The 22,590-nt window shown below is 39.5% G+C and overlaps 1 protein-coding gene and 1 long non-coding RNA gene across 3 annotated transcripts in view; one reads left to right on the top strand and one right to left on the bottom strand.

Moving 5' to 3' along the window:
- The window catches only part of LOC144026393 (uncharacterized), a 54,138-nt gene extending 52,425 nt beyond the window's left edge, over positions 1–1,713 (bottom strand). For both annotated transcript variants that reach the window (XR_013285124.1, XR_013285125.1), the window contains exon 1: positions 1,198–1,713. This is a non-coding gene — a long non-coding RNA (uncharacterized LOC144026393). The remainder of the gene's footprint in view (positions 1–1,197) is intronic.
- Positions 1,220–22,193, top strand: tspan17 (tetraspanin 17). Its single transcript, XM_077533051.1, has 8 exons — positions 1,220–1,729; positions 7,998–8,048; positions 12,219–12,365; positions 12,996–13,166; positions 13,531–13,656; positions 13,884–13,928; positions 18,551–18,667; positions 18,826–22,193. Exons 1-8 carry the CDS (start codon positions 1,646–1,648, stop codon positions 18,889–18,891), a joined length of 807 nt encoding a protein of 268 aa, XP_077389177.1. The 5' UTR covers positions 1,220–1,645; the 3' UTR covers positions 18,892–22,193.
- Positions 22,194–22,590: the final 397 nt, after the last annotated feature.

Raw genomic sequence — 22,590 nt, 5'->3', positions numbered from 1 at the left:
TAGACAGAAGTTCAAATGACCAAACACATTCAGTTATAAAAGTTACTCAAGTTCAACTACCACCGTGGGTTGCATGCAAGCACATTTCATATAAAATCCCACACAGTTTTTACAAACTTTTTTTTTTTTACATTGGGTTATTTATAAATATAATAATGATTATTATTGTGGTTATAGATTGAAGTGGTGTTGAGTTGCACTGTGTCACACATTTATTCTATATTTAGATAAGTACTTAAAATTGTAATTTATTTTACAGATTATGATTACAATTGACCTTCCTAAATCCCTACATATAGGAAAAATAGGTAAACATCTCTCTGCATTGTTGACTCATACATTTTCTATTCCGCATGTCCTCATCAGTGTCATGTATTTCAGTGAAATAAACTTGTGCAATTTATAACCCACCCAAGCGTTACATCACACTCCGAGCCAAAAATGTTGCAGTTGCCACGCCTGTTCCGTTACTTAAAAACGGGAAGAAACAGGAATTAGTCATTTGAGAGTGAAAGTATAATTTGAGACACAAGAGGCCGCTCTTGAGGTCAAAAAGGCTAAAGCGAGGTCAGCAATATCATTTTGACTGCTTGGAATACAAATAACAGCCAGCAATAGCAGCCATTTTTTGCAGTTTCACTGCAGTATATTAAAGCTTAAGGCCTTCACTGTTGACACCTTGACTTGTTGCCTGTTTGTGGGTCTTGATTCCTTCATTTTTGTCTTCAGTAGAGGTGAAAAGCATGTTTTTTTGTTTGTTTGTTTTTTGCTTGAGATAAGGTCACTACTGCCATTAAGGAATATTAATTGCCTTAAAAATGTCTTGAGTTTCTTTTCACAGTATGTTTTGGGTCATTTGTCATCTTCACTGTGAACTTAGCGCCATCCTTTGAGTTTTGTGGCATTATCATGAATGTGCATAGTCATACACTGTGTAAATCAATATAATAATCACATATTAAAAGGTACAGAATGCTATTCAAACCCACGCACCTTGTGCGGATGGAATGTTGAATATGGTGATTTTTTTTATTTTTTTAAACAAGAGAAAAACACAACATAGACAGTAAAGTAATTAGCACATAAAGTAGGCGATTAGAAAAAAAAAGTCAGGGATGATTGATTTTAAATAAAAACATTCAAATTCACAATGCAACAGTATAAACACTTTTTTGTTATTGACGTTAACTGGCTCACCCTTGCTTCTGTTTACGTCTCTCACTCCAAGCTTCGACGACAGATGATGACGTATGGGTGTTGCCCCGTCTCGAAGGGGCAAATTTTAAAATACAGCACTTTGTGATTGATTCCTTTTTCGACGCCTGACGCACGTAAACGAAGTTTTGGCGTAATGCGAGTAACACTACGCGGACGCGATTTTTATTTCTCTCCCCCGTTTTTAAGCGTAAAATGCTAATGAGGAAAGTTTTGTGCTAGCTAGCCTAGCATGCTAGCAGTCCAAACGAGGAAGACTAATTATGTTCGCTGCTTTTGAGCCTGCCTGGGTAGTAAACCGATTTTTGTTTTCTTATGGAGCGAGTTAACCGTAACTTCGGGTGTTTAGCAATTGCGGTTTTGGTCGAGTTTATTCCACAGCGACCGTAGTAGTTCCTTAGCTCGCTCGCTAGCCCCTACCTTTGGAAGAATGAACAGAAAATATAAATATAAAGGAGCAGAAGTCAGCTGCTGCGTCAAATACTTCCTGTTTGGATTCAATATTATATTTTGGGTAAGTAAACACGGTCTTTTGAATCATTTGTGATGCATATAAACATGTGACACGTTTATTACTAAATGTTAAGTAGCTTTGTTTCGAAATTAGCTAAATTAGCTTAACGTTAGCGATGTAGTTGTGCCAAACTACTCTAAAATGTTCAGCAACCCTGAAGGAATGGTACGTCAGTGTACAGTAATTGAATTAATTGGAATAGGCTTAACCTAATTTTAGCTGGTTCACCTAATCGAGAGAACGCCTTCATAGTTGACAATGATGTACATAGCAAAGCACCTAGCATTATTTGTTGAGTATTTTTTGTTAATTTTTGTTTGGTTATTGAACAAATAAACAAATAATAGAAAGTAAGAAAAAGTAAAAGAACCCTTATTGATTCTCGTTAGTTGACACAGTTTAGTTTTTCAAAATAGGGATTATGAAGAAGTAAATATCTTGTCTAGTCCTACTTAGGCTATGCTTTGTTCGTTGAAGTTATTAACACCATACGAGGTTATTCATATAGTATATCACTGGTGTCGGGCTGAATCACGTAAGTCTCAATTTGATAAATTAAATGTATTTTTTCAAAAATCTTCACTTTGGGTCAGTCCACACTTGTGGGTGTCATTTTTACGAATTATTGGCCAATCTATAGTGTCGATACAATGTTAACTCTTTGACTGCCAACGACAATTAATAATGATTAGTACAATTCCGATGAATGGAATGCGATCTTTCATTTAGTAGCCACATTGTATATGTAGTAGAGACAAACAATATTCTTTTTGCCTTGAAAGATGAGTTAAAATGCTCAAAAGCGGCTGGCACTGTGGATTTTTTTTTGTTTTGTTTTTATAACGTGTGGCAATCAAAGTTTTTAATGGTTGAGTTGAGCAAACATGCCATTGTTGGGGTCTCCTGAAAAGTGACCATTTTGCAGGCACAAGGTTTTGGCCTGACAACAGTTTTCTCTCAACAAAAGAAAATACAACGACATATAAACCTGTAATGTAAACAACTAGACTTAGACATGTGCATTTTTTCACCAATTGGAAAAAATGTTGGTATTATCTTTTTGAGAGTATGGCATCATACTTGTTGACAAAGATTATGTTACATAGCAAAACACCTATTATTAATTATTCAGCCCCCCCCCCCAATCTTCAATTTACAGTCCCCGTGCCTATTTCTGTAATTGCCAAACATGTTAGTTATGAAGCAAGGGGCTGTGTTTATTGTGAATGACTGCTTGTATCATACTTAACATCATATAAAGGTTAGATAAAGCTAGAGAAAATTAGGTGACTTGTTAAAGCAGCTGGAGGAGATGCCACTCAAGTATTGGCACTGTTGTTTTAGGCTCAAGTTTCGTCTGCATCTGCGTCTATTCACCCCCCTGTGACTGGTTTAGTAGTATAATGTCTGTGTGACCCACGGGGTCTTCCCACACACATGCTTGGATATGGCCAGGCCCTCTTCCTTTCACGTGCCCCTTTCACTCACTCCACCACTATAGAAGCTGGCCTCTGGGACAGCATTGTTTCTCTTGCTTCCCCACCCATAAATGCACAAAGAGTGATGGTGAGAACAACGACTACGGGGAGCAATGGTTGGTTGTCTTTTCTCATATATTCTGCTTGTGTCTGACTCATCAGCCACATATGCAAATGACCCAGTCCTCTGTATTACCATCATTTCCTCATCACCTCCAAGTGTCCTCCAAACTTTGGGATGCTAATATCTGGGACAAATCAGAGATGACGTGAGCTTCATGTTATCAGTACTTTGAAAAATTATCTTCATTCAATAGAGCTGAGTAATCAAACCGGAAGCATTGAGCCATAGGGCTGATGTGTTGAGGCTTGTTTTCCTATTGTTTAACACTTTGGCCAAAGTCAAAGTCCTGCATCTGCATTCTTGGTTAAACAAGTCGCATCTCGTTGTTGTTGTTGTTGTTTTTCTCTGTTCGTAATCAACACAAGATGTTCTCTTGTTGAATGAGGTGTGAAACTGGACTTGTCAGACAAGCCAGCGCATTGTTGAATAGACAGCAATGGGGTTTATTCTCTTCAAATCAACCCATTTGTCTTTCCTGCTGTTCTCTTGTCAGCCTCGACAATGCTGCCTAAAATAAGACTAACATGCCCAAGAGTCTAAATATTATGAGCAATAAAATCCTTTCGACTTGGATTCTTCCAGTGCCCATGCATGCTCGGTGCTGACAGCCAGGCATTCTCTCGCCTGGGAACAAAACACATTCTGTCGTCCCTCAGAATAGACACATTTCTCACATCCACGTAATTAATCACATTTTCTGCTCGAGCTGCTGAGATGTTTGGAAACTCGGCGTTCTGTAATTAAGAGCGTGTTAAGCTCGAACCAGGTTGCTGAGTTGCTTGGATTGAGGCTGCGTGTTATTAGCCAGCATCAAGTCTCAGCGCACGTGCCTATTTGGCACTCAAATGCTTATTGAGTCATGTGTGAATGTAATTACTGGACATTCATTGTCATTTTTCCTCTCTAGTCATCTTCTAAGATGGGTACTAGAGAGAGTGTATCGTTTGAATTTCATGTTAGTCGAGATGAGAAAGTAGGGATGGGCATAATAATCGATGAATTGATCCTATTGAAATCTGCCAGTTATGTGCAACTGGTGCTCACGCTCGCTGAGTTTGCAAAATCTAAGATTAAGTCTGATGATTATGAAACAATAAGTATGCAAATAACTGTTTATTTGACGATGTCATTACAGGTCAGAACTCATCTTAATGATTAACACATAATTTTATTTTTTATTTTTTATACCTTTGTCCACTCAAAAGATATTTGCAAGACAAGTGCCAACGGCACTAGTATGATGTTATTGACGTGTGTTCGTAATGTTCAAGGATTCTTCAGGTGATGTAAGTATGGTTGGCATGTCCGAAAAAGATTTAACCATTCACTCTGCTAAGTTATCAACAGATTCCAGGTTTTTATTTGCTTAGAAAACCATTTTCTGGTTAACATTCTTGTGACCATTAATAAGAACTTGTACTGCTAAAAAGCTTGTAGCTATTTCATCTTAGTGTTTAATTTACATACATACACATTTATTTATTATTTTTTAAGAAAACAAGGATCTTTAGGTCAAAGACTTGACGTGATAGAGAACAGAACTGACATTGTGGGATTCCGCAAAAAAAAATTGGTTAAAAACAGCCGTCAGGCCTAACTCAACAAATCTTGGGTTCTCATGTATTTAGTAGTTGTTGAGTGCTAATAGCTAAGGACAAATGCAAATTTATTTCTAGATAAAACCAACATTTATTTATATTTGTGTGGCATGACTGAGTGTTGCAGTGGCCAGTCCACAATTGATATTGCGCTAGATTCCTGAAAGACTTCATAGTACAGTTTTCTTGTAGATGATGAATCTCCGTCATTACAATACTTTGTCATTGGGAATTTCCACACTTTAGTACGTACTATCTTCTTATCCAGACACCTGATTAATATGTGTGGTGATAGGTTTTTGCCCCGAGTGGCACTCAAAAATCTTTTTATAGTTTATTTATGTAGTAATTAACCACCCATTTACAAACATGGATTTAGCTGTTCACATCTCATCGTCTGATCTGAAAGTATTAACACAGCAGCAGGTGTTAGAGATGTGATAGCTTAAACCTTATATGTTGTGTGTGTCTCAGTTGATCCGGTAGTTAGTCGAAGTTAACAAGATTAATTGACTAAGCCCCGTTTAGTATTGATAATCTCTGTGTTGACACGGACTGGATCAGCTCCGCTCAAATCCACGTGATCTTTTTGCACCATGAGCTACAATGACACAGCCAAATTATGACAGGGCTTCCTTTCGGTAAAAATGGATGATTCATACTCCATAGGCCAACCCAACATGTGGGATCCGCTTTTCACAACATTAATTCTTCCAGATTTCATCAAATAATAGACAGTTGGTGTTCTATAAGCCTGCAAGGTTCTTTTCTACAATTGGATTATAATCAGTGTGTCGTATTTACTTGTTTCATTATTCATTCAGGCAACTTTGATGCAATAAAATGAGTAAAAGTTTTTTGAGCCATCCATTGTTTTGTTTTGTTTTTGTGTTTTTTTGGGAGGGGGGGGGGGCAGGAGTCTAAAAACACCCTGGAGAAGCATTGAGGATTTTATTTGAGCCAATATTCATGAATAAAGCCAGCATAATGGGTATAAGTTTCCCTGCAATAACTCAAATGCATGATGATAGCGGTGACACAAATAAACAGCAAATGAAATAAATTAGATAAATGTAAGAAATGTTAAGACAAATGTCTTCAAAAAGTGATTGAATACTTGTTTAATTAAGCATTTTACAACATACTTGAGACACTGTGTCTCAGTGTAGATTGATGTTATTTCGTTTTTTTCCCATTTATTTATTTATTTATTTTATTTTTTTAATAATTCTAATGTTTAACACACATTACACCCTCACATTACACCGTTGGGGAATTTCAAGAGGGAAGTAATATTGTGTAAGTACTTTGTACAAAGGCACTTTAGTTCCTTTTAAATGCAGTAATACAGACAACTTCACTTCAGTCAAGAGTTAACCTGAGATTAAATTTGTTTTAGTGCCCTCAAAAAAAACAAGAGAAGGTACATTGTCAGTTTTCAGGTGTACAAGGGTTCTGTGATCATAGACTTCATTATACAATATAGCTAGCCGTGGGATTCAGAATACATTGAAAATGGTCTGCAGTCATTTTATTTAGATGGAGAAGTGAGAGTAAAAGTTTGCATTACATTTCCTTTTAAAAGTATTCGGGACCAATTTATTTTTTTCTGTAGACTAAAAGCATTTTACTTTAATAGAAGGATATGAGGCAAGAGATGAAAATTTAAGTCAGATTTTCTCTTTGTTTGAAGTTTGAACCCAAAAATATTTGAACGTGACAGAACGTTAGAGCCATTCAACAACTATTGACCATTGCGAATACAACCATTTGGAATGCCCTGTGGAAGCATAAGATGCCCAAGCCACCTCATCACGCCCCTCTCGATGCGGAGGATGAGGAATAGTATACCGCCAGCATGTTGCATTTTCACATATTTGTGGGGTTTGAAATGGTTAGAACGAAGTACTGATCAAATTGTAATTATTATTGATTCATACCATATTTAGTGCGTCTGAAAGTAAACGACTGTAGCTGGCTCCTTTGACGAAATCTAGACATAACATTGGGGTGAAGGGAGATGTTATTGACGTGTGTTCATGTGATTTAACTATGGTTGGCATGTCCGAAAAGATTTAACCATTCACTCTAAGTTGTGAACAGATGCATTCTCACCATCACACGTCTACAGAATGTCTTAAGATTTATTTATATCTCATCATTCTCTTTAGTCACACAACAAAGTGCATGTTACCTCAAGTCGCAATTGCCCACACCCAGTCAGCTACACAAGTGATTCACTTCTCTTATCAGCAACAGCTTGAAGTGCAGTAGTTCCTCTTTGGGAGAAAAGCTTTTGTCTGATTTGTCCATTAATTTTGTGATGTACAATTCTTTGAGCACATGGCTTCACATCAGTGGCAGCCATCTTTGTTATTTGTGAAATTGTCAAATTGTCTATCCTTCAAGCTCAAGTAAACATGAACCAGCAGTTTTGATAGTTATTTATCATTGTGGTCTGATTGCAACCATGTCACTTTTTTTTTCTCAGGAGCAAGTAATGACACAAAAAACAACAGTTATTGTCAATGTACTTTGTAGTTTAATGTTTTGTATTTGTCCGAGAAAAGGGCACGTGTAAATGCAACATATATGTTATATATTCCAATAAAAGAGCAGTCTTAAAAATCTCTGCAGGTCTTTGTTTTTATTTTTTATTTTTTTTATTTTTTGTTTTTGTTTTTGTTTTTTTCCCCCCAACAGTGATGCCAGCATACATCCCTCACAGGGACAGGAAGCTAATGATGGAACGGTTTTCCCCTAATCCTCCGGATATCGCATCGTCAGCCTCTTAAGTGGCCTGGAGCAATGAATTCAACCTGCAAATGCAATGATTAAGTCTGTCTACAGGACCTACTGTCAGACTTTAGTTCTCTTTGATGCCTCAGAAAACCCGTTTTCCAAATTTAGCTCTTTGCAATGAGATTTATTTCCACATGTAGACATTGCAGCATTATTTTTCCTTTTTGTGTTCAGATTCATAGTTGTTTATAAGTTTATCATATACTTGTTATATTGTTAGTGTTCTGTCTGACAAATGCCCGTTTTCTTTGCGCTTTGTTTTGCAGTTACTGGGAGCAGCATTCCTCGCCATAGGCCTGTGGGCATGGGCAGAGAAGGTACGTTTCAACACTTGCATAAAAACATACACTGCACACTGGCATAGCTTGCATTCTTCCAATATTTTTACTGTGACATGCAGCAACGAAATACAGTAAAACATTGGATATGAAAGGGTTTGAAAAGGTAACATTTTAAGCCTTTTATTTACACATGCATGTTTCATGTCAGAATGCGCTAGATGGTATAAATTATATAAATGTAGTTCACGGTAAAAAAAAAAAGGTCACTAAAGCTTGTTGGTGATGTCATCGTATCTGGCTTAATGAACAGAGCAGGAAGAGCTGGTTAGTAAATGGTGCTGGACAAACTACTGGTAGATATTTTGTTTGAGCAGATGAGTAGTGCATGAGCATATCTCAGCATGACATCATTTTCAAGTGTCTGAGATCAGGGATCTTTTGGAAAACTGCCATGTGTCATCGCTAACTCTGTATCTGTAACTTTATTTGAGCATTAAAGGGCACTTCCAGTCATTAACCTCCCATTATCAGTGGATCGGTAAAAACATTTAAAATGTCTTCAAGTCCTGTTACCAGTGAATATGTTCATTAATTATCTTGAAATTATACATGCCATCTCCCTAAATACTGTGTCTTTGTGGTAGCACGTTGTGATTAGTATCATGTGGTCATGAACTCTGAGCAAATTGCCTGCACCCAAGTCCCTTTGTGGAACAGTTTGAATAATTTAAAGGGATTACGGCTGAATGATTAATAGCAGGTACAAGATTGGAATAATGGTTGGTTTGCGTCTCAGGGATTAAAATAATTATTTTCATCACAACTGCAGGTTTTTTTTTTTTCACCCTACTGAAGTCCATTTCATTCCTCACCATAGAATAAAACATAATAATATAATCATACAAATAATAATGATGGTTGGTAATAAAATATTGTCTTGATCTTTAAAGTGTACGATCAAGTCCTTGCCATTCATAGCAAATGCCTGTAATTCTTAAAAGTGATTTTGAGAGAATATAGTTTTCTCTTTTTCCCCTCTATTTTGACATGTTTCTGTGTTGAATCAATGCTCACTTACGCTCAATAGAAAAATTGGCTCATTGTTTACTATAACTTTATAAGGGTGAGACTCTCAACTTCTTGTCTCCTGGATTTGACTTCAGCAATTGGCATCTGAGTGGCAACATGCAAATGGCTGGTTTGACATTACTCATTGGATTGACTGACACTCTCTGGAATGGGGTTTTCCACAGGAAACTAATGAAAATACTGGGATCACAGTTTTACTCAGTATGTCAATTGAGTATGGACTGCTGAACACAACTGTAGGTTTGTGTTATGTTGTTGTGTACATAACATTTCTCCTGGTCTCTGAGATATAGTACATTCAATGTAAGAGGTTGGTCACCTCAGGAAGATGCCATGTTTTTGTGAGGTCAGAAGTGAGATCCGTTTAAATCCTGCCACAACCTTTTCCAACATTTGACAAGAACCATTTTAATTTTGAATGTGACAAGCCTAAATAGTAGGGGTGTCACGATTCGCCAACTCCACGATTCGATTTAAATTTCGATTTTGGGGTCACGATTCGATTTTTTTTTCGATTTTTTTTTTTTTTTTTTCCCGCTCCCCCACTTTATAACACAGAGGCATATGCTTCTGTAGGCTAAGGCTAGTCTATGATCATTGGTTCTATTCATTGTACAGTAAATCTTATTTCAAAAGATCGGCTACATATAGGTGATGCAATTTCCATATTATTTTTGTGTAAATTTATGTAATATATGATAATTGACATTAGGCAGGAATGATCAAATTCAAAGAATTTATTTACAATATAAAGTTAACCGTCTTGTTCTTACTGAAGTGTAAAATAAAAAATAAAAAAACAAAAACAAAAAGTCACAGTGGGTGCCTGCCATCTATTGACTGTTTTTGGTTACAACAGTGTGCTGTGCGTTCCTCTTAAAATAATGTGCAATGTGCAACAACAACAAAAAATATATTGTATCCAAAGTCATGGAACAAATACAGCCTGAACAAACTATATCCCAACATTTACAGTTGCTGGGCATACTGTAGCGTGGTTCAAGTACACTAATTAAATGTTTGAATCCAGCGTTTTCCAAGGCTGCAGGTCTGCTGCTATAAATAGACCTATGGATCTGGCGTTTCGCGCGAGCTGAAGTGTGTGGAAGTTTCACTGTAAATGAGGATGAAATAGTTGGTTGGACCGTTGTTTTCCCACTTCTAGTTGAATTTGATAAATCTAAATCTTTGTGATGCCTGCGTAAATGTCCCGTCATGTTTGTCGTGTTTCCCGTTGTTACGGCTGGCGGCCGCTCCCCTAGTATGTATGTGTGTGTTTGTGTCGGCTGGTGCCCGTATAATGGTACTTCAGTTTGAATGCGCCAGCGCGACACTCTGATTGGAGGACTGTGCCAGCGCGACACTCCGATTGGACGACTGTGCCAGCGCGACACTCCGATTGGACGACTGTGCCAGCGCGACGCTATTGTGTATCCGTGTATTATACCCCTATTGGTTATTGTTGTTTCTCCTCCGTTCTGTCAGTTCTGTCAAATGCGGTTATTATTTGTTCACCTTCCACTTTCACTCCCTTGTCAAACCCCTGCCTGAAATTTCAATTAAAACTACTCAGATGTTAAAGTCGACCCGTGTTTATCTACTCTATATTTTCTGTTATTGTGTTACTTCCCTTCCCCTTGACGAGCCGGGCGTAACACCGTGGCCGAGTACAGTACGCGCACATAGCATATCTTGCAACTGTGGTCTTTTTATCGACAACGTGAACGTTGTCGACATAACTCACCGGGAACGCAAAAATGTTTCCAAACTGGTGACGAGAGAAGCGGGAGCGGCTTGAAGCACCATTGCTGTGTCTGTCCGCGCTTGCCATCATGACTGCAGGAGAAGTCAGCTAACAAGTGCCGTTAGCTAGTAGCTGAATGGCTGCGTCTCATTTGCTTTCCTGGGAGGTGGCGGTGGCGGCGGTGGCGGCGGGCGCGGGGGGGGGGGCATCGAATCGTGTGTCCTCTCTTCTATTTCGATGCTCGAAATCGTGACGTAATTTCGATCGATTTCGATAAAAAATCGAAATCGTGACACCCTTACTAAATAGTAAGGTCTTTAAATTTTATGAAAGCATTTAGTTTTTTGTTTTTTTTGTGAATTTGAAGGATAACTGATGATCCACTATTTTGATGACAATTTGCTGTTTATATTTTTGCATTTACACACAATGTTACCTATGCCAGGCCCGATTCATTTCTTTCTGATTCTCTATATGTGGAAGCCGAAGTATATGTTACATTCGTACTTTGTCAGCTGTAAAGATTATTGTCATTTGGATTGTCATTGTTCTGATTTTTTTTTTTTTCTGTCACTCAAGTCATGAACTGACCTCATAGGAATCTAATAGTTTTAGTAAACAACTCTTAGGGTGGGTTCATATGCCAAATCAAAACCATAGGTGTCAAACTGAATCCCTCGAGGGCTGCAGCACTACAGGTTTTGGAGGCCTCCCATTTTCAACACAGCTGATTCATATTTAAGCTCATCAGCAAGCTCTGCAGGAGCCTGATAATTATCCTGATCATTGAATCAGATGCGTTGAAGTAGAGAAGCCTAAAAAACATGCAGTGCTCCGGCCCTCGAGGACCGGATCTCGACACATGTGAATTCTATTTGTTGGCTGTACAGCACATTGCCCATTAAAAGAGGGAGTGTACTGTAGTGAATTTTGTTTCGATCTTGTTTATTTATTTATATTATTTTTTAGCTCTCTAACATTGTGAAAGATGACAGTTTTACAAAAGTGTGAAGAAACACTATATTCGCTCTAAGACACTTTAGTGAGCGGAAAACATATGGTGGATCATGGCAGGATGTGCAGAGGAAGGACACTGTGAACATTGGCATAAATGTGTGAACAGTGCTCCTGATAAATGTGACTTTGTTTCACAGCTTTGTCAGCTGGATGGGAAATATGCCAGTTAAAATAATAAAAACATATTTTATTCATAATGCAACCAGCATCCTTTTTTGGGGCACTTTTGAGCTTAGCTTTGTCACAAGATGAGGTTTAAATATTTCTCTTTTACATCGCATGGTAAAAAAGGTAGGACATCTCATTTGATGGAAATATCATTTTCACTGTTGTCTTTATGTCTCCTCCTCCCTCAGGGCGTGCTGTCCAATCTGTCATCCATCACAGATCTTGGAGGTTTCGACCCTGTTTGGCTCTTTATTGTTGTCGGCGCGGTCATGTTCGTGCTGGGCTTTGCCGGCTGCATTGGAGCACTGCGGGAGAACACGCGCCTGCTTAAATTTGTAAGCGCCTTGTAACCTTCAAAGGCCACACACACACACACACACACACACACCAGTCGAACCACTTGAGACCTCTTTAGAAGAGCAGTTCACGCCCAGAGCAGAGGCTGCCGAAGTCACAGGTGTCGCTGTGACTCACTTGAAGTGAATTGGTGGTTTCATCACACACACAAAAAAACTGCTGTCTCGTCGCCAAACATCAGAGACAATCGGATTCAAACTTACGAACATTCTTCTGTGCCTTTTGGTGCGAAAATAAAATAGAATAGTTTTGAACGACGACGACATTTTGGGGGATGTATTTTGGTTGAGATGATACAGACAAACCTGCTGGCTGCACTTCTGAGTAGCTATTACCTCCAGCCGATTTCCATTAGTAGCAGTAAGTCAGGCGTCAGAGAGAGGAGCTAATAGGGTTTTGCTACATTAATCATTAGCCTGTCTCCACCTCCGTTTACTGTAAGGGGATGATTTAATGCTACCTCTGGGACTGCGGTTTTCGCCAAGCAAATTGTGACTAAGCCTTCAACAAGATCTGACCAACAATGCTAGTAAAATGGTATCATAACAAGTGGTAGTGAGTAGTGACTCTCCATGTGTACTGACCCTCTTGTGTGTGACCTCTTTTAGTTCTCCGTGTTCTTGGGTTTGATCTTCTTCTTGGAGCTCGCCGCGGGAATCCTCGCCTTCGTCTTTAAGGACTGGATCAAAGACCAGCTCAACTTCTTCATTAACAACAATATCAAGGCTTACCGGGATGACATCGACTTGCAGAACCTCATTGACTTCGCCCAGGGATATGTAAGTGTGCCGCTGCCGCCTACAACGACCATCCACACAGATGTCCTGCTTTGCTTAAGTCTCGTTTGGAGGCAGATGTTCTGGACAGAGGGGACCAGTCTGCTATAAATGTCAAAATTAATGTAATTGTGTTTATCCAATTATATGAGGTGGCAGAGATAATTGGTTCCCATGTGAAAACGATGTGCTTCGTTACTGCATAAAGCGGATTAGCTTCTCTATTGTCAGTTATCTGTAGCCTTTATCTTTGCCACCATTTGCTGTCTCAGAGCCTTTCCAAGACCAGATCAAATGAAAATCCCTGTCTGTCTGTTGGTTGTTCTCTAATTGCCAGTTACAGTTCTGCCTGTTGTTTGTTTCTTAGTGGGCATGCTGTGGTGCTGACGGCCCCGATGACTGGAACTTGAACATGTACTTCAACTGCACTGAACAGAACCACAGTAGGGAGCGCTGTGGTGTCCCTATGTCTTGCTGTCTCAAAGACCCTGTGGTGAGGCACTGAAACCAATTATTGCACCTAGATTTAATACAGTGGACCCTCTGAGGTCAAACACAATCTGATCTGGGTTTGACCTCCAGTTGTTCATATTAAAATTCAGTTTGAAGTAATAACGGTAAATGACTTCCCCTTAGGTGTCCAACTGTAAAATTACAAAAAGGAACTGATACACCACCACTAGATTTCACTTCTCTCTTTTTGTCTGTTTTCTTTAACAGGGTGTCATCAACACGCAGTGTGGTTATGATGTTCGACGTAAAGAGGTGGGTATTGTCAGATGTGTTTTGTGTTGTCTTTCTACTTCCCTCTACAATATTGATGGTCATAACAATCGATTATCTGATGGTTAAGAATAATTCGTACAGAAACCTTGACAGAATTCTTATTCTGTCGATTGTGTAGAACTGTTTGAAGAGATTCTTGTCATGAAGTTGTTGATGAGAAATGCAATGCTTGACAAAATTCTTATTCTGTCGATTGTGTGAAACTGTTTGATGAGATTCTTGTCATGAAGTAGTTGAGGAGAAATGCAATACTTGGTTGATTTAGTCTGAACTAATATATAAAAAGTTGGGCCACATTAACAAATTTGAATTTGAAACTCTTCTGGGTTTGCATCTTTCTGCTCTTTACAACATTGGCATTGAAACAGAAATTCTGAACATCCAGATTTTTCAAATCCTACCAAAACAAATGAAAGAAAGTGCAATCACTTTTGTGAATGGTAATTTCCCCCATGAAAACCAGGATATGTTTTCGAATGTCTGTCCCTATGCTCCATATATTTGATTCAGGTCTAGGTCACGTTATAGCACACTTGATGGGGTTTTTTCCGATATATTTTTACATTTCACATGATGGAGAGCATGGAGCCGCGGATGTTTACACAAATCACAGGCCTCTGAGTTTTCGAGGTCGAGCTGATTCAAACGACCTGAGCATTCAACGGCGATTTGAATGCCTAATATCCCTAATATAATACAATTAAACAGAGAAATGCCCAAAAACATCAGTAGAGCATCACAGCAGAACTTGAGAATCTACGGAGTTAATTACCCAGGCTCCTCTGCACGCTTCCTGCCTTAATAACAGATTGTTCCTCTAGCAGGTATAATTAGCCTCCCGTTATAGCCCAGAGTGCAGCCTTACGCCACTCTGTAATTGGCAATCGGCTGGGTTATGCCAGTCCGCTCTCTTCTGTGTGTGTGTTTGTGGGTGTGGGTGTGGCAGTTACGACTCACTGCACTGCAGTCCGACAGATTGCTTGTTGCTAGGCACACTGCAGCACGGTGAACCACTGGCCGCTGAGTAGGTATGAATTCATTTTCCTCGTGTCTGTTTACACCCTGGCGACTAATATTTTCCCGGCGCTATCAGAGAGGCGCAGCTTGTTTATGGAGAAACTCGCAGAATCCAGTAGTACGGCCAAGACTGCAAATGAATTAGCTGAAGTAGTTGACCTCATGAACAACTTGCTACAAAGTGAGCTCCCCCCTCATCCCTTATTGGTTAAAAAATTAGGATGAGATTGTGCTTGTGAACAAAATGTATACCTAATCTGAGGCTTCACTTTTTATGCCTCATTTTGCTTATGAGCTAACACAGCACCGAGTATAATGGAACCTCCATTCAATAGACCTGGAGCACTTTGTACAGGACCTGTCCAAGTCTATTAGTTCCAAAATTACCTGCAATTCTCCACAGTGCCAGGAAACAGTGATGTGGTGCCATCAACAGACAGAGAGACTGGTCAAATGTTTCTGGTTGAGCTGCTCTTGTCATAGATAAACAGAATTTATAGTAGACTAAAGAGCAGACTATAAAGCGCATCAATGTGGCAGCCATTTTAGTAGGGATGACTGTTCCATCATTAGGTAGCATCAACATTCGCATCACCTTAACAGAACATGATTCAAAATTGTATTTCTTTCATTCTGTTCGGCAGTGTGTATGAACATTAAAATGTGAATAATGGCTTCTGAGTCCCTGAAAAAAATGTTTAAACCAATCTATGAAAAATAATGACATGCCATGCTGCGATATTGGACATTTTGTCTGCGTTTACGTACGGTAATCACTGTGACGTCACGTATGGTGCAACATGCTATTGTTCATTTTGAGCTTATTTCCTGGTCTATTGTGCTATAAAAGTTTTATATGACATTGTCAAGTGTTGCCATAACTTGGTTGGTACTCCTAACCTCAGGTTTAATATCCTTCCTTTGAGAAAGAAAAAATATATATTTATTACGGTCTGACGAACACAGCCAACCCGTGTACTGTACTGCGGTATGCAACCGGTCCATTACGATGGAATAATGTACGAAAACCGTAATGGGTTCTCGCCAAAATTTTAAAGGAAGGCTCCTTTAATTTTACATGTATGGCTTGATCGGCAGTAAATAGTTAGTTTAGCTACGAAAAATGCATAAGAGCTGAAGAATACACCCTTATATTGATTTATTTAACTTTTCTTCAACATAGAAGTACTTCCGTGTTGGAACGCCCCCGAGTGGTGACGTAACAAGTGTGTATACTCGCTTGGCGAACAGTAGTTCACGCAGACATAACAACGAGGAGGACACAAACTGTCACTTATGCCTTTGTGTATTGCAAAATTTTGCAAGGCGTCGGCAAGGAAAAACCCGCGAGACCCCCCTAAAAAAAACAAAAAAACAAAAAAAAAAAACGACTTGAGTAGACAATGGTTTGTTTGCTAAGTGCTGTCAACCTCCCGAAGGACAAGCAGGCGTGCGCGCAGCGAACATTTCAGGCATGAGGACTAAGAAAATATGTTACAATTTGAGATGGGGTACGCCACACGCCTAATACTAAAGCCCAACGCAGTACCGAGTATCTTTAAAGAACCAGACGTGGGAAATAATCAAGCCGATGGAGGATCTCTGGCGGCTACTTCCGCAACTGCTAGCAACACGGAGCCTTCACTCTCACCCAACAGCCGGCACAAATCGAGGTCTAACTACGGCCACTGAAAGATCTCGGAGAAGCGAAGCAAATTTAAAGCGAAAGGTAGGCATGTTTCGGGGGTGGGGGGGCATTTGTTATTATACTGCACGGACTGTTTTATTTCATAATTCATTTGAGTGTGAACATCGTCAAGTACGGGGACGAGGACGTTATGTTTTATTAGCTCGTAAGTTGTTTATACTAAACAAACTGACCATGTTCATAATCTTATTTTAACCAAAAAATTATAGAATGTGGATTAGTGTCATTATCATGTGTCATGTGCGACGTACTACATTTGTGTTCTGTCCCGCTGTTCTTCCTGTGGTGCCTTCCACTTTCATTTGCATTTCGTTCGGATCCAAACCATTGATAACCAGCCTAGGTAACGGCGTCTCGCATTTCCTTACTTCATTCTGTCTATAAATAAACACGGTTAATACACAACCTTCTTGCAAGCTTTCGTTTACATCATCGGGACGCTACGCAAAAAAAGAAAAGGAAAAAAAACAGCTAGGGGAGGTTGGGCGCTGTAACGATGATACATTTAATTTTACTATTTTTTCTTTTTCCTGAAATAGTTCGTCAGTTCCACACGTTTTGCATTGCTCGTGCTGTGTGTCACTTTACCTGTTGGATATTGGCAGTTGAGATTGTCCGCAAGGAACCGATCCTCGAGTTCTTTCATTTCCAGACAGCACACATTCATTAGCGGATTGTCCATTCCTGTGCAGCTCCCGCACCACCCCCCGCCTGATTCACTCGTTCGTTAAAGTTTATTTTGTGCCCGAAAAGACCATCTGGCGCCACAACTTTCACATCCAAGGCAGACTTTCCTTTGGTAGGGTTATTTTGTCGTGTTGGATCGAAGCGATAAGGTTTAATCCTTCCGGGTTTGACGCTAGATGCACGGCTGCGTTGCATAGTGCTTCCATAGTGTAGCGTTTACACACTAGTGACGTAAACATCCGGGTTATTTAGTCACGTGTAACAAACATGCCGGCGTTCGATTCATTTTAACATCGGTTTAAAAGTTATTAAATGTACATAAAAAAATAATCACGTCACCAAATTAATTATTGAAAAAGTAGCAACTTTTTGCTGCTAAAAATGGATCAATAAGTAAAGTGTTCCTTTAATGGACATGCATAGGCATGTGTGTTGTAGTCTGTAAATATTAGAATGAGACTTGCAATATTTTGATTATATTAATGTTGTATGTCGTAAGCGTTGCCTCATTGATATATAAATATGACATACGTTACTATAATATGTTACTATAATCCGAAATGTTGCAAGTTGTCAGACTATGATTGGCACATGCCTTCCTAAGTCCACAAAAATTTGGTGAGAGAATCCGTCATGGTTTTCATACATTATGTCACCGTAATGGACCGGTTGCACAAATGCACACCACTTGTAGTGTACTCGGTATGCCATTATTTTGATACTTAATCAGATTAAACCTTTTTTTCAGGAAATCAAATGCCATTGATATTCACATTTTTAATGTCCATACACTCTGCCTAATAGAATGAAGGAAAAGGAAGTTTGAATTGTGAGTTCCTTTAAATGGAAGTTCCACTGAAGAGCGGCGCAAAATGTAGTAGTACTGTATTGTAATCTTGTCAGGCACAAGAAGCAGCGTCCTCTGTTTAGTTGAGGCCTAACCGTGCCCTCTGTGAAACACTCCCACATGTTCGAATGGAGAGAGTGACTCAGCCATCACTCACATTTTCCTGTGACACAGGAGTCAAACGTTCTTTGCCGTGTTTGTTTTGTCCTCCTTTAGTCATAGGTCAGAGTTCAGCAGGTTGCTGTCCTGTCAGAGCAGATCACTTGTGTGCTTTTTGAAATAGATTTTTTCTTTTTTTTTCTTTCTGACTCATTACCGGAACTTTGAATTTGCTTTGTATAGAAGCTGGATCAACAAAGTTACATCTATACCAAAGGCTGCGTGGGGCAATTTGAAAAGTGGCTGCAGGACAACCTCATTATTGTTGCTGGCACCTTTGTTGGGATCGCACTTTTACAAGTAAGTCACGGTCATATATAGGGGGGCTGTAATTTTGTGTTGTCGCTGACACCTTGTGGCGAGATCTCCACCGATGCGCAAATCCCTATGGCGGAACAGTGTCCAATATCACCATCCTTGACTTAATTCTTTCATTTCCTGTGTGGCTTCCTCTCCAGATTTTTGGAATCTGCCTGGCTCAGAACCTGGTCAGTGACATCAAAGCTGTCAAAGCCAACTGGTGACTGGGTAGGTAGCATGAGGAGTCCCGTCCCTCGCAAACCCCTGCAGGTCTCTGAGGCAGCCCTCCTGTCTGATTTGTAACTACTCTGAGCTAGGTAGCGCATCTATATACACAAAACTGTTCCTTTAGTCGGATGTGGGAAGCTCTCGGAAGGGAACATTTCCAAAACAAAACCATGTTTCCACTCAAATGGGATTTTACGGAAATCCTTGACGGAGACCCCGCATACTTTTTAAAACACTGTTTCATAAGATTTTATTTTTTATTTTTTTTGCCTTCTCAGACAAGTGCATTAATGGCAAAATCTTGCACATGGATGCTTGTCAGATGGGAGCTTAAAAGCCATTGAAGGGACTACAACAAAGGAAAATGACCCCTTTCTTTCGGTCAAGCATTACATTGTCAGCGAGGAACACATCACTCTGTTTGTCTTCTCATTGGTGACCCCTGACCTCCGGATGGTTATGCCTGACACTTCAGATGTTTCGACACATTTAACCCAAGTCGGAATGTAAAAAGTGTCGTTAATTTCCAGTGATTGTCCTCCTGTCTGCAACAAGCCCGCAAGACCTCAGGGCTTGTCTGAAAATCGATTGTGTCAGCCTTGTTTAAAATATATTTCTCTCTCCATTCGTGTCTGGTGAATTACAACGGACATACGTTATGCAGAGAGAAATCAAGTATGGAACTGATAATGTGATGGGGATGGCCGGGTTAGCCAAGCGCAGACTTTTTGTTTCTCTCGCAGCATCCCTCAGGCACATGGGCTTGCTGGTTTGGGGCCTTTTACCACATTTGTCTTATGCTTAAATTCTACATTCAACTATGTGTTTTAGCATTTATATTCTTCTTTCATATAGTTACAGGATATGTATAGAGATTTTAAAATTGCGGGTTTGTTATTAGACCAAGCAGTTGGCAACAAAATGGCTCTTTTTTTTTAGTTTGACCAAATATTGGTTGCCCACAAGCAAATGTTTTCAACTTTGTAATTGTTCAAAGAGCTGACATTAGTATTAGGATTTCTATTGGCAAAATGTGAATATAGCGTCCCTTTTCATTTGGGGAAGCACCAGTTTACAAGAAGTAAATGAACATTATACCATTTGTCACCCATGCAGTCATGCCGATTTGTCTGGGATGATGAGGAAATAAGTTACATTTGAACATTGTCAATATAATAGGAATGCTGCTTGAACTTGAACTAGATTATTACCGTGTAGTGCAGTACCAGGCTCTTATTGTCATTTTACATTGTTATTGGCCCTAGGCTAATGAAATATTCAGAATATTTGTTTCACTTTGCACTTCACCCGTTTGTCTTGTCTCGACTTGAGTTGCTGGTTCATAATCTGAGCAGCGCCTCGTCCCGCCTGTCAGCAGACCATCACGCCACACGGATTGTCATCATGGCGAGGTGTTTGCGTCTTTGCAACTGTCAACATGTTAGTGGGATGCGCTCAAGTATAAGCCAAAAAAAAAAAAAACATGAAAGATGAGGCGCCTTAATATTCTGGGAACAGCACAGCAACACTTTTTACCTGTGGAATCCGTATATGGAATTTGAGTCTGTCACGCCGTGTGATCTCAAGCGGTGTGTACATGTCACACGCCGCGCGCTCGCCTACGTGCCCGTGTTTTGTAGGCTGTCACCCAGATGTATTTTTACACGCTTGGTTCGTTTGAACAAGACGCACAGCAACTTATTTGTTTTCAAACTAAATTCTTTACAGCCTCATCATTTGTCTCAGTGCTGATAAACGCTTTTCTGAGCTTTTTAGATGTCATCAGTGGGTGAGCATGGGAGAACACAGATTTGCCTTCAGAGCTAATGTAGAATTATTTAGAGCATCAAACACAAATAATGTAACATTTGCCTGATATGACAGTTGTGTTTATTTTCAAAAACTACATAGCTTGAGTTTGATCTTCTCCAAAGTTGTTGACGCGCAGCGAAATAAATGATGAGTCGCTTTGTTCAGAAAGCTCTTGAGTGTAAGCGTTTCTCAGGGTTTTAAACACCCGGTCCCCATGTCACGTTTTGAGTGACTGTTTACATGCAGTCAATATTTGGGTTAACGTCAAGGTTTTGAGCCTTGTATCCCGAGTACCAGACTTCCTTTTTTTGTCCGTAAGTAGTCAGCAAGCAAATTTTTTTTAGCCATGTGCATGTTAATCACACAGTTGTCATAGCAATTTGTATGATAAACCAATTAAAAAGGAATTTAACTGTTAAATCACTAGTGTTTACACGGCCTTTCAAAATACAAAAATGTATTGCCAATATTTGAGTTTTGAAAGGGCTATTGACTGCATGTAAACGTAGTGTAGTAGGACATTGTGTGTTTAAGAAGAGGAACTCTGGTGGAATTCTTACCTTTATGAATGTGGCAGGTGCGGAGGGTCTAGCACGAGGCCTACCAGCTAATGGATAATGTCATATTTATGTAGCAGCAATTTCTGAATCCTCTGAAGTTCTAGGTGATTTGTCCCCCTGCCTGCAAATTCTTGCTTTGAATGCCTTTTAATGTAGGAGGGGTGAACAAAGCTCTTTCTGCTTTGTCCTTTTATTATAATGGCCTTGCATGAACTAGCTTGTTAATTTCCCAGCTTTCCCGGTGGGCGTTTAAATCATTCCCCCATGGAGGAGCCTTATGCATCCCATGAATGTCTAAGTGGGAAATAGCATGGACCTAGCCCACGCTCCTCACGCCACAAGTTAGCTTTATGCAGTGCACAGCACAAAAGAGGAATGTGAATATCAAGGTGTCTTTGTTGAAGTCCCTTTTTTTTTTTTCTTCTTTTCTTGTTTAGATTTAAGAGTGAGAAAGCAGTTTGACATTCCGTTCCTTGCATTTCCAGGCATTGACATTTATATTTTTGCAAAGAAGCCATTGTCCTTCCACGCTTTAAAGTGTCTTCAGGAAATGGGTTGTTAGAAACAGGAGCATCGTCGTCATCAGGCGCGTTTTTACCTCACCGCGGTCGACCGGGACCACCTTCGGGCTAGCATGATTGTTGTTAACAGAAATGCAGTCGTTCGCGCGGGCCTCTCCCAGCTCTCAACTCTGCGTCAGTAGTCAAGTGTAAATGATCTGGGAATTCAGTTGACAAAATGCGTCCGATTGTAGAGCTTTTTGCTTCACGGAAACCACTGAACATGCTAAGCACAGCTCGGGTGATGTCCTTTATAAAGAAATCCTGTCAGCGAATATGAAAACTGTGGGACATGGTCTGTTACACTGTATGTTATGTTGAAATGTGCTTCTTTCATATATTAAAGGATTTATATCATAACCTCTACCTTAAGTTTTTTTTTTTTTTTTCTTTTTAAACCTAGCTTGACTATTTCACTGACCCTAACCCTATACCTGAATAATCATGATTGTTGGAACCTTATTGCTTTATTCAGCAACTTTTGTGGTGCACATACAAATTCCAATATCAAATACAAAGGAACATAAAACATACCTGAACCTTTTGTCCCCATAATTGAAATCAAAATAATCTGTTCCAGGGAAAAATAATTTTCATCTACGGTAATTACAACATTGATCTTCAAGAGCCATACAAACACAAAATGACAGAAGAATTATCCATGCGTCCATGAATTTTTAGCCTCAACTCCTTTTCTAAAATTACCAGATCCAGCAGAAATGCTTCTCATTGTGCAGCATGAATAGATAACACATTAGCTGAC

The sequence above is a fragment of the Festucalex cinctus genome, chromosome 9 (genome assembly GCF_051991245.1).
Source record: "Festucalex cinctus isolate MCC-2025b chromosome 9, RoL_Fcin_1.0, whole genome shotgun sequence".
NCBI lineage: Eukaryota > Metazoa > Chordata > Actinopteri > Syngnathiformes > Syngnathidae > Festucalex > Festucalex cinctus.
Note: the sequence above shows the minus strand (reverse complement) of the source record. Positions and strands in the feature narration are given on the sequence as shown.

What these genes read in the sequence shown, in the direction of transcription:
- tspan17 (XM_077533051.1), top strand. Translation starts at nt 1,646, where the DNA reads ATGAACAGAAAATATAAATATAAAGGAGCAGAAGTCAGCTGCTGCGTC. An exon ending in TTGACTTCGCCCAGGGATAT is followed by an intron (nt 13,167 to 13,530) that starts GTAAGTGTGCCG and finishes TTTGTTTCTTAG; the next exon opens with TGGGCATGCTGTGGTGCTGA. An exon ending in GCTGTCTCAAAGACCCTGTG is followed by an intron (nt 13,657 to 13,883) that starts GTGAGGCACTGA and finishes TTTCTTTAACAG; the next exon opens with GGTGTCATCAACACGCAGTG.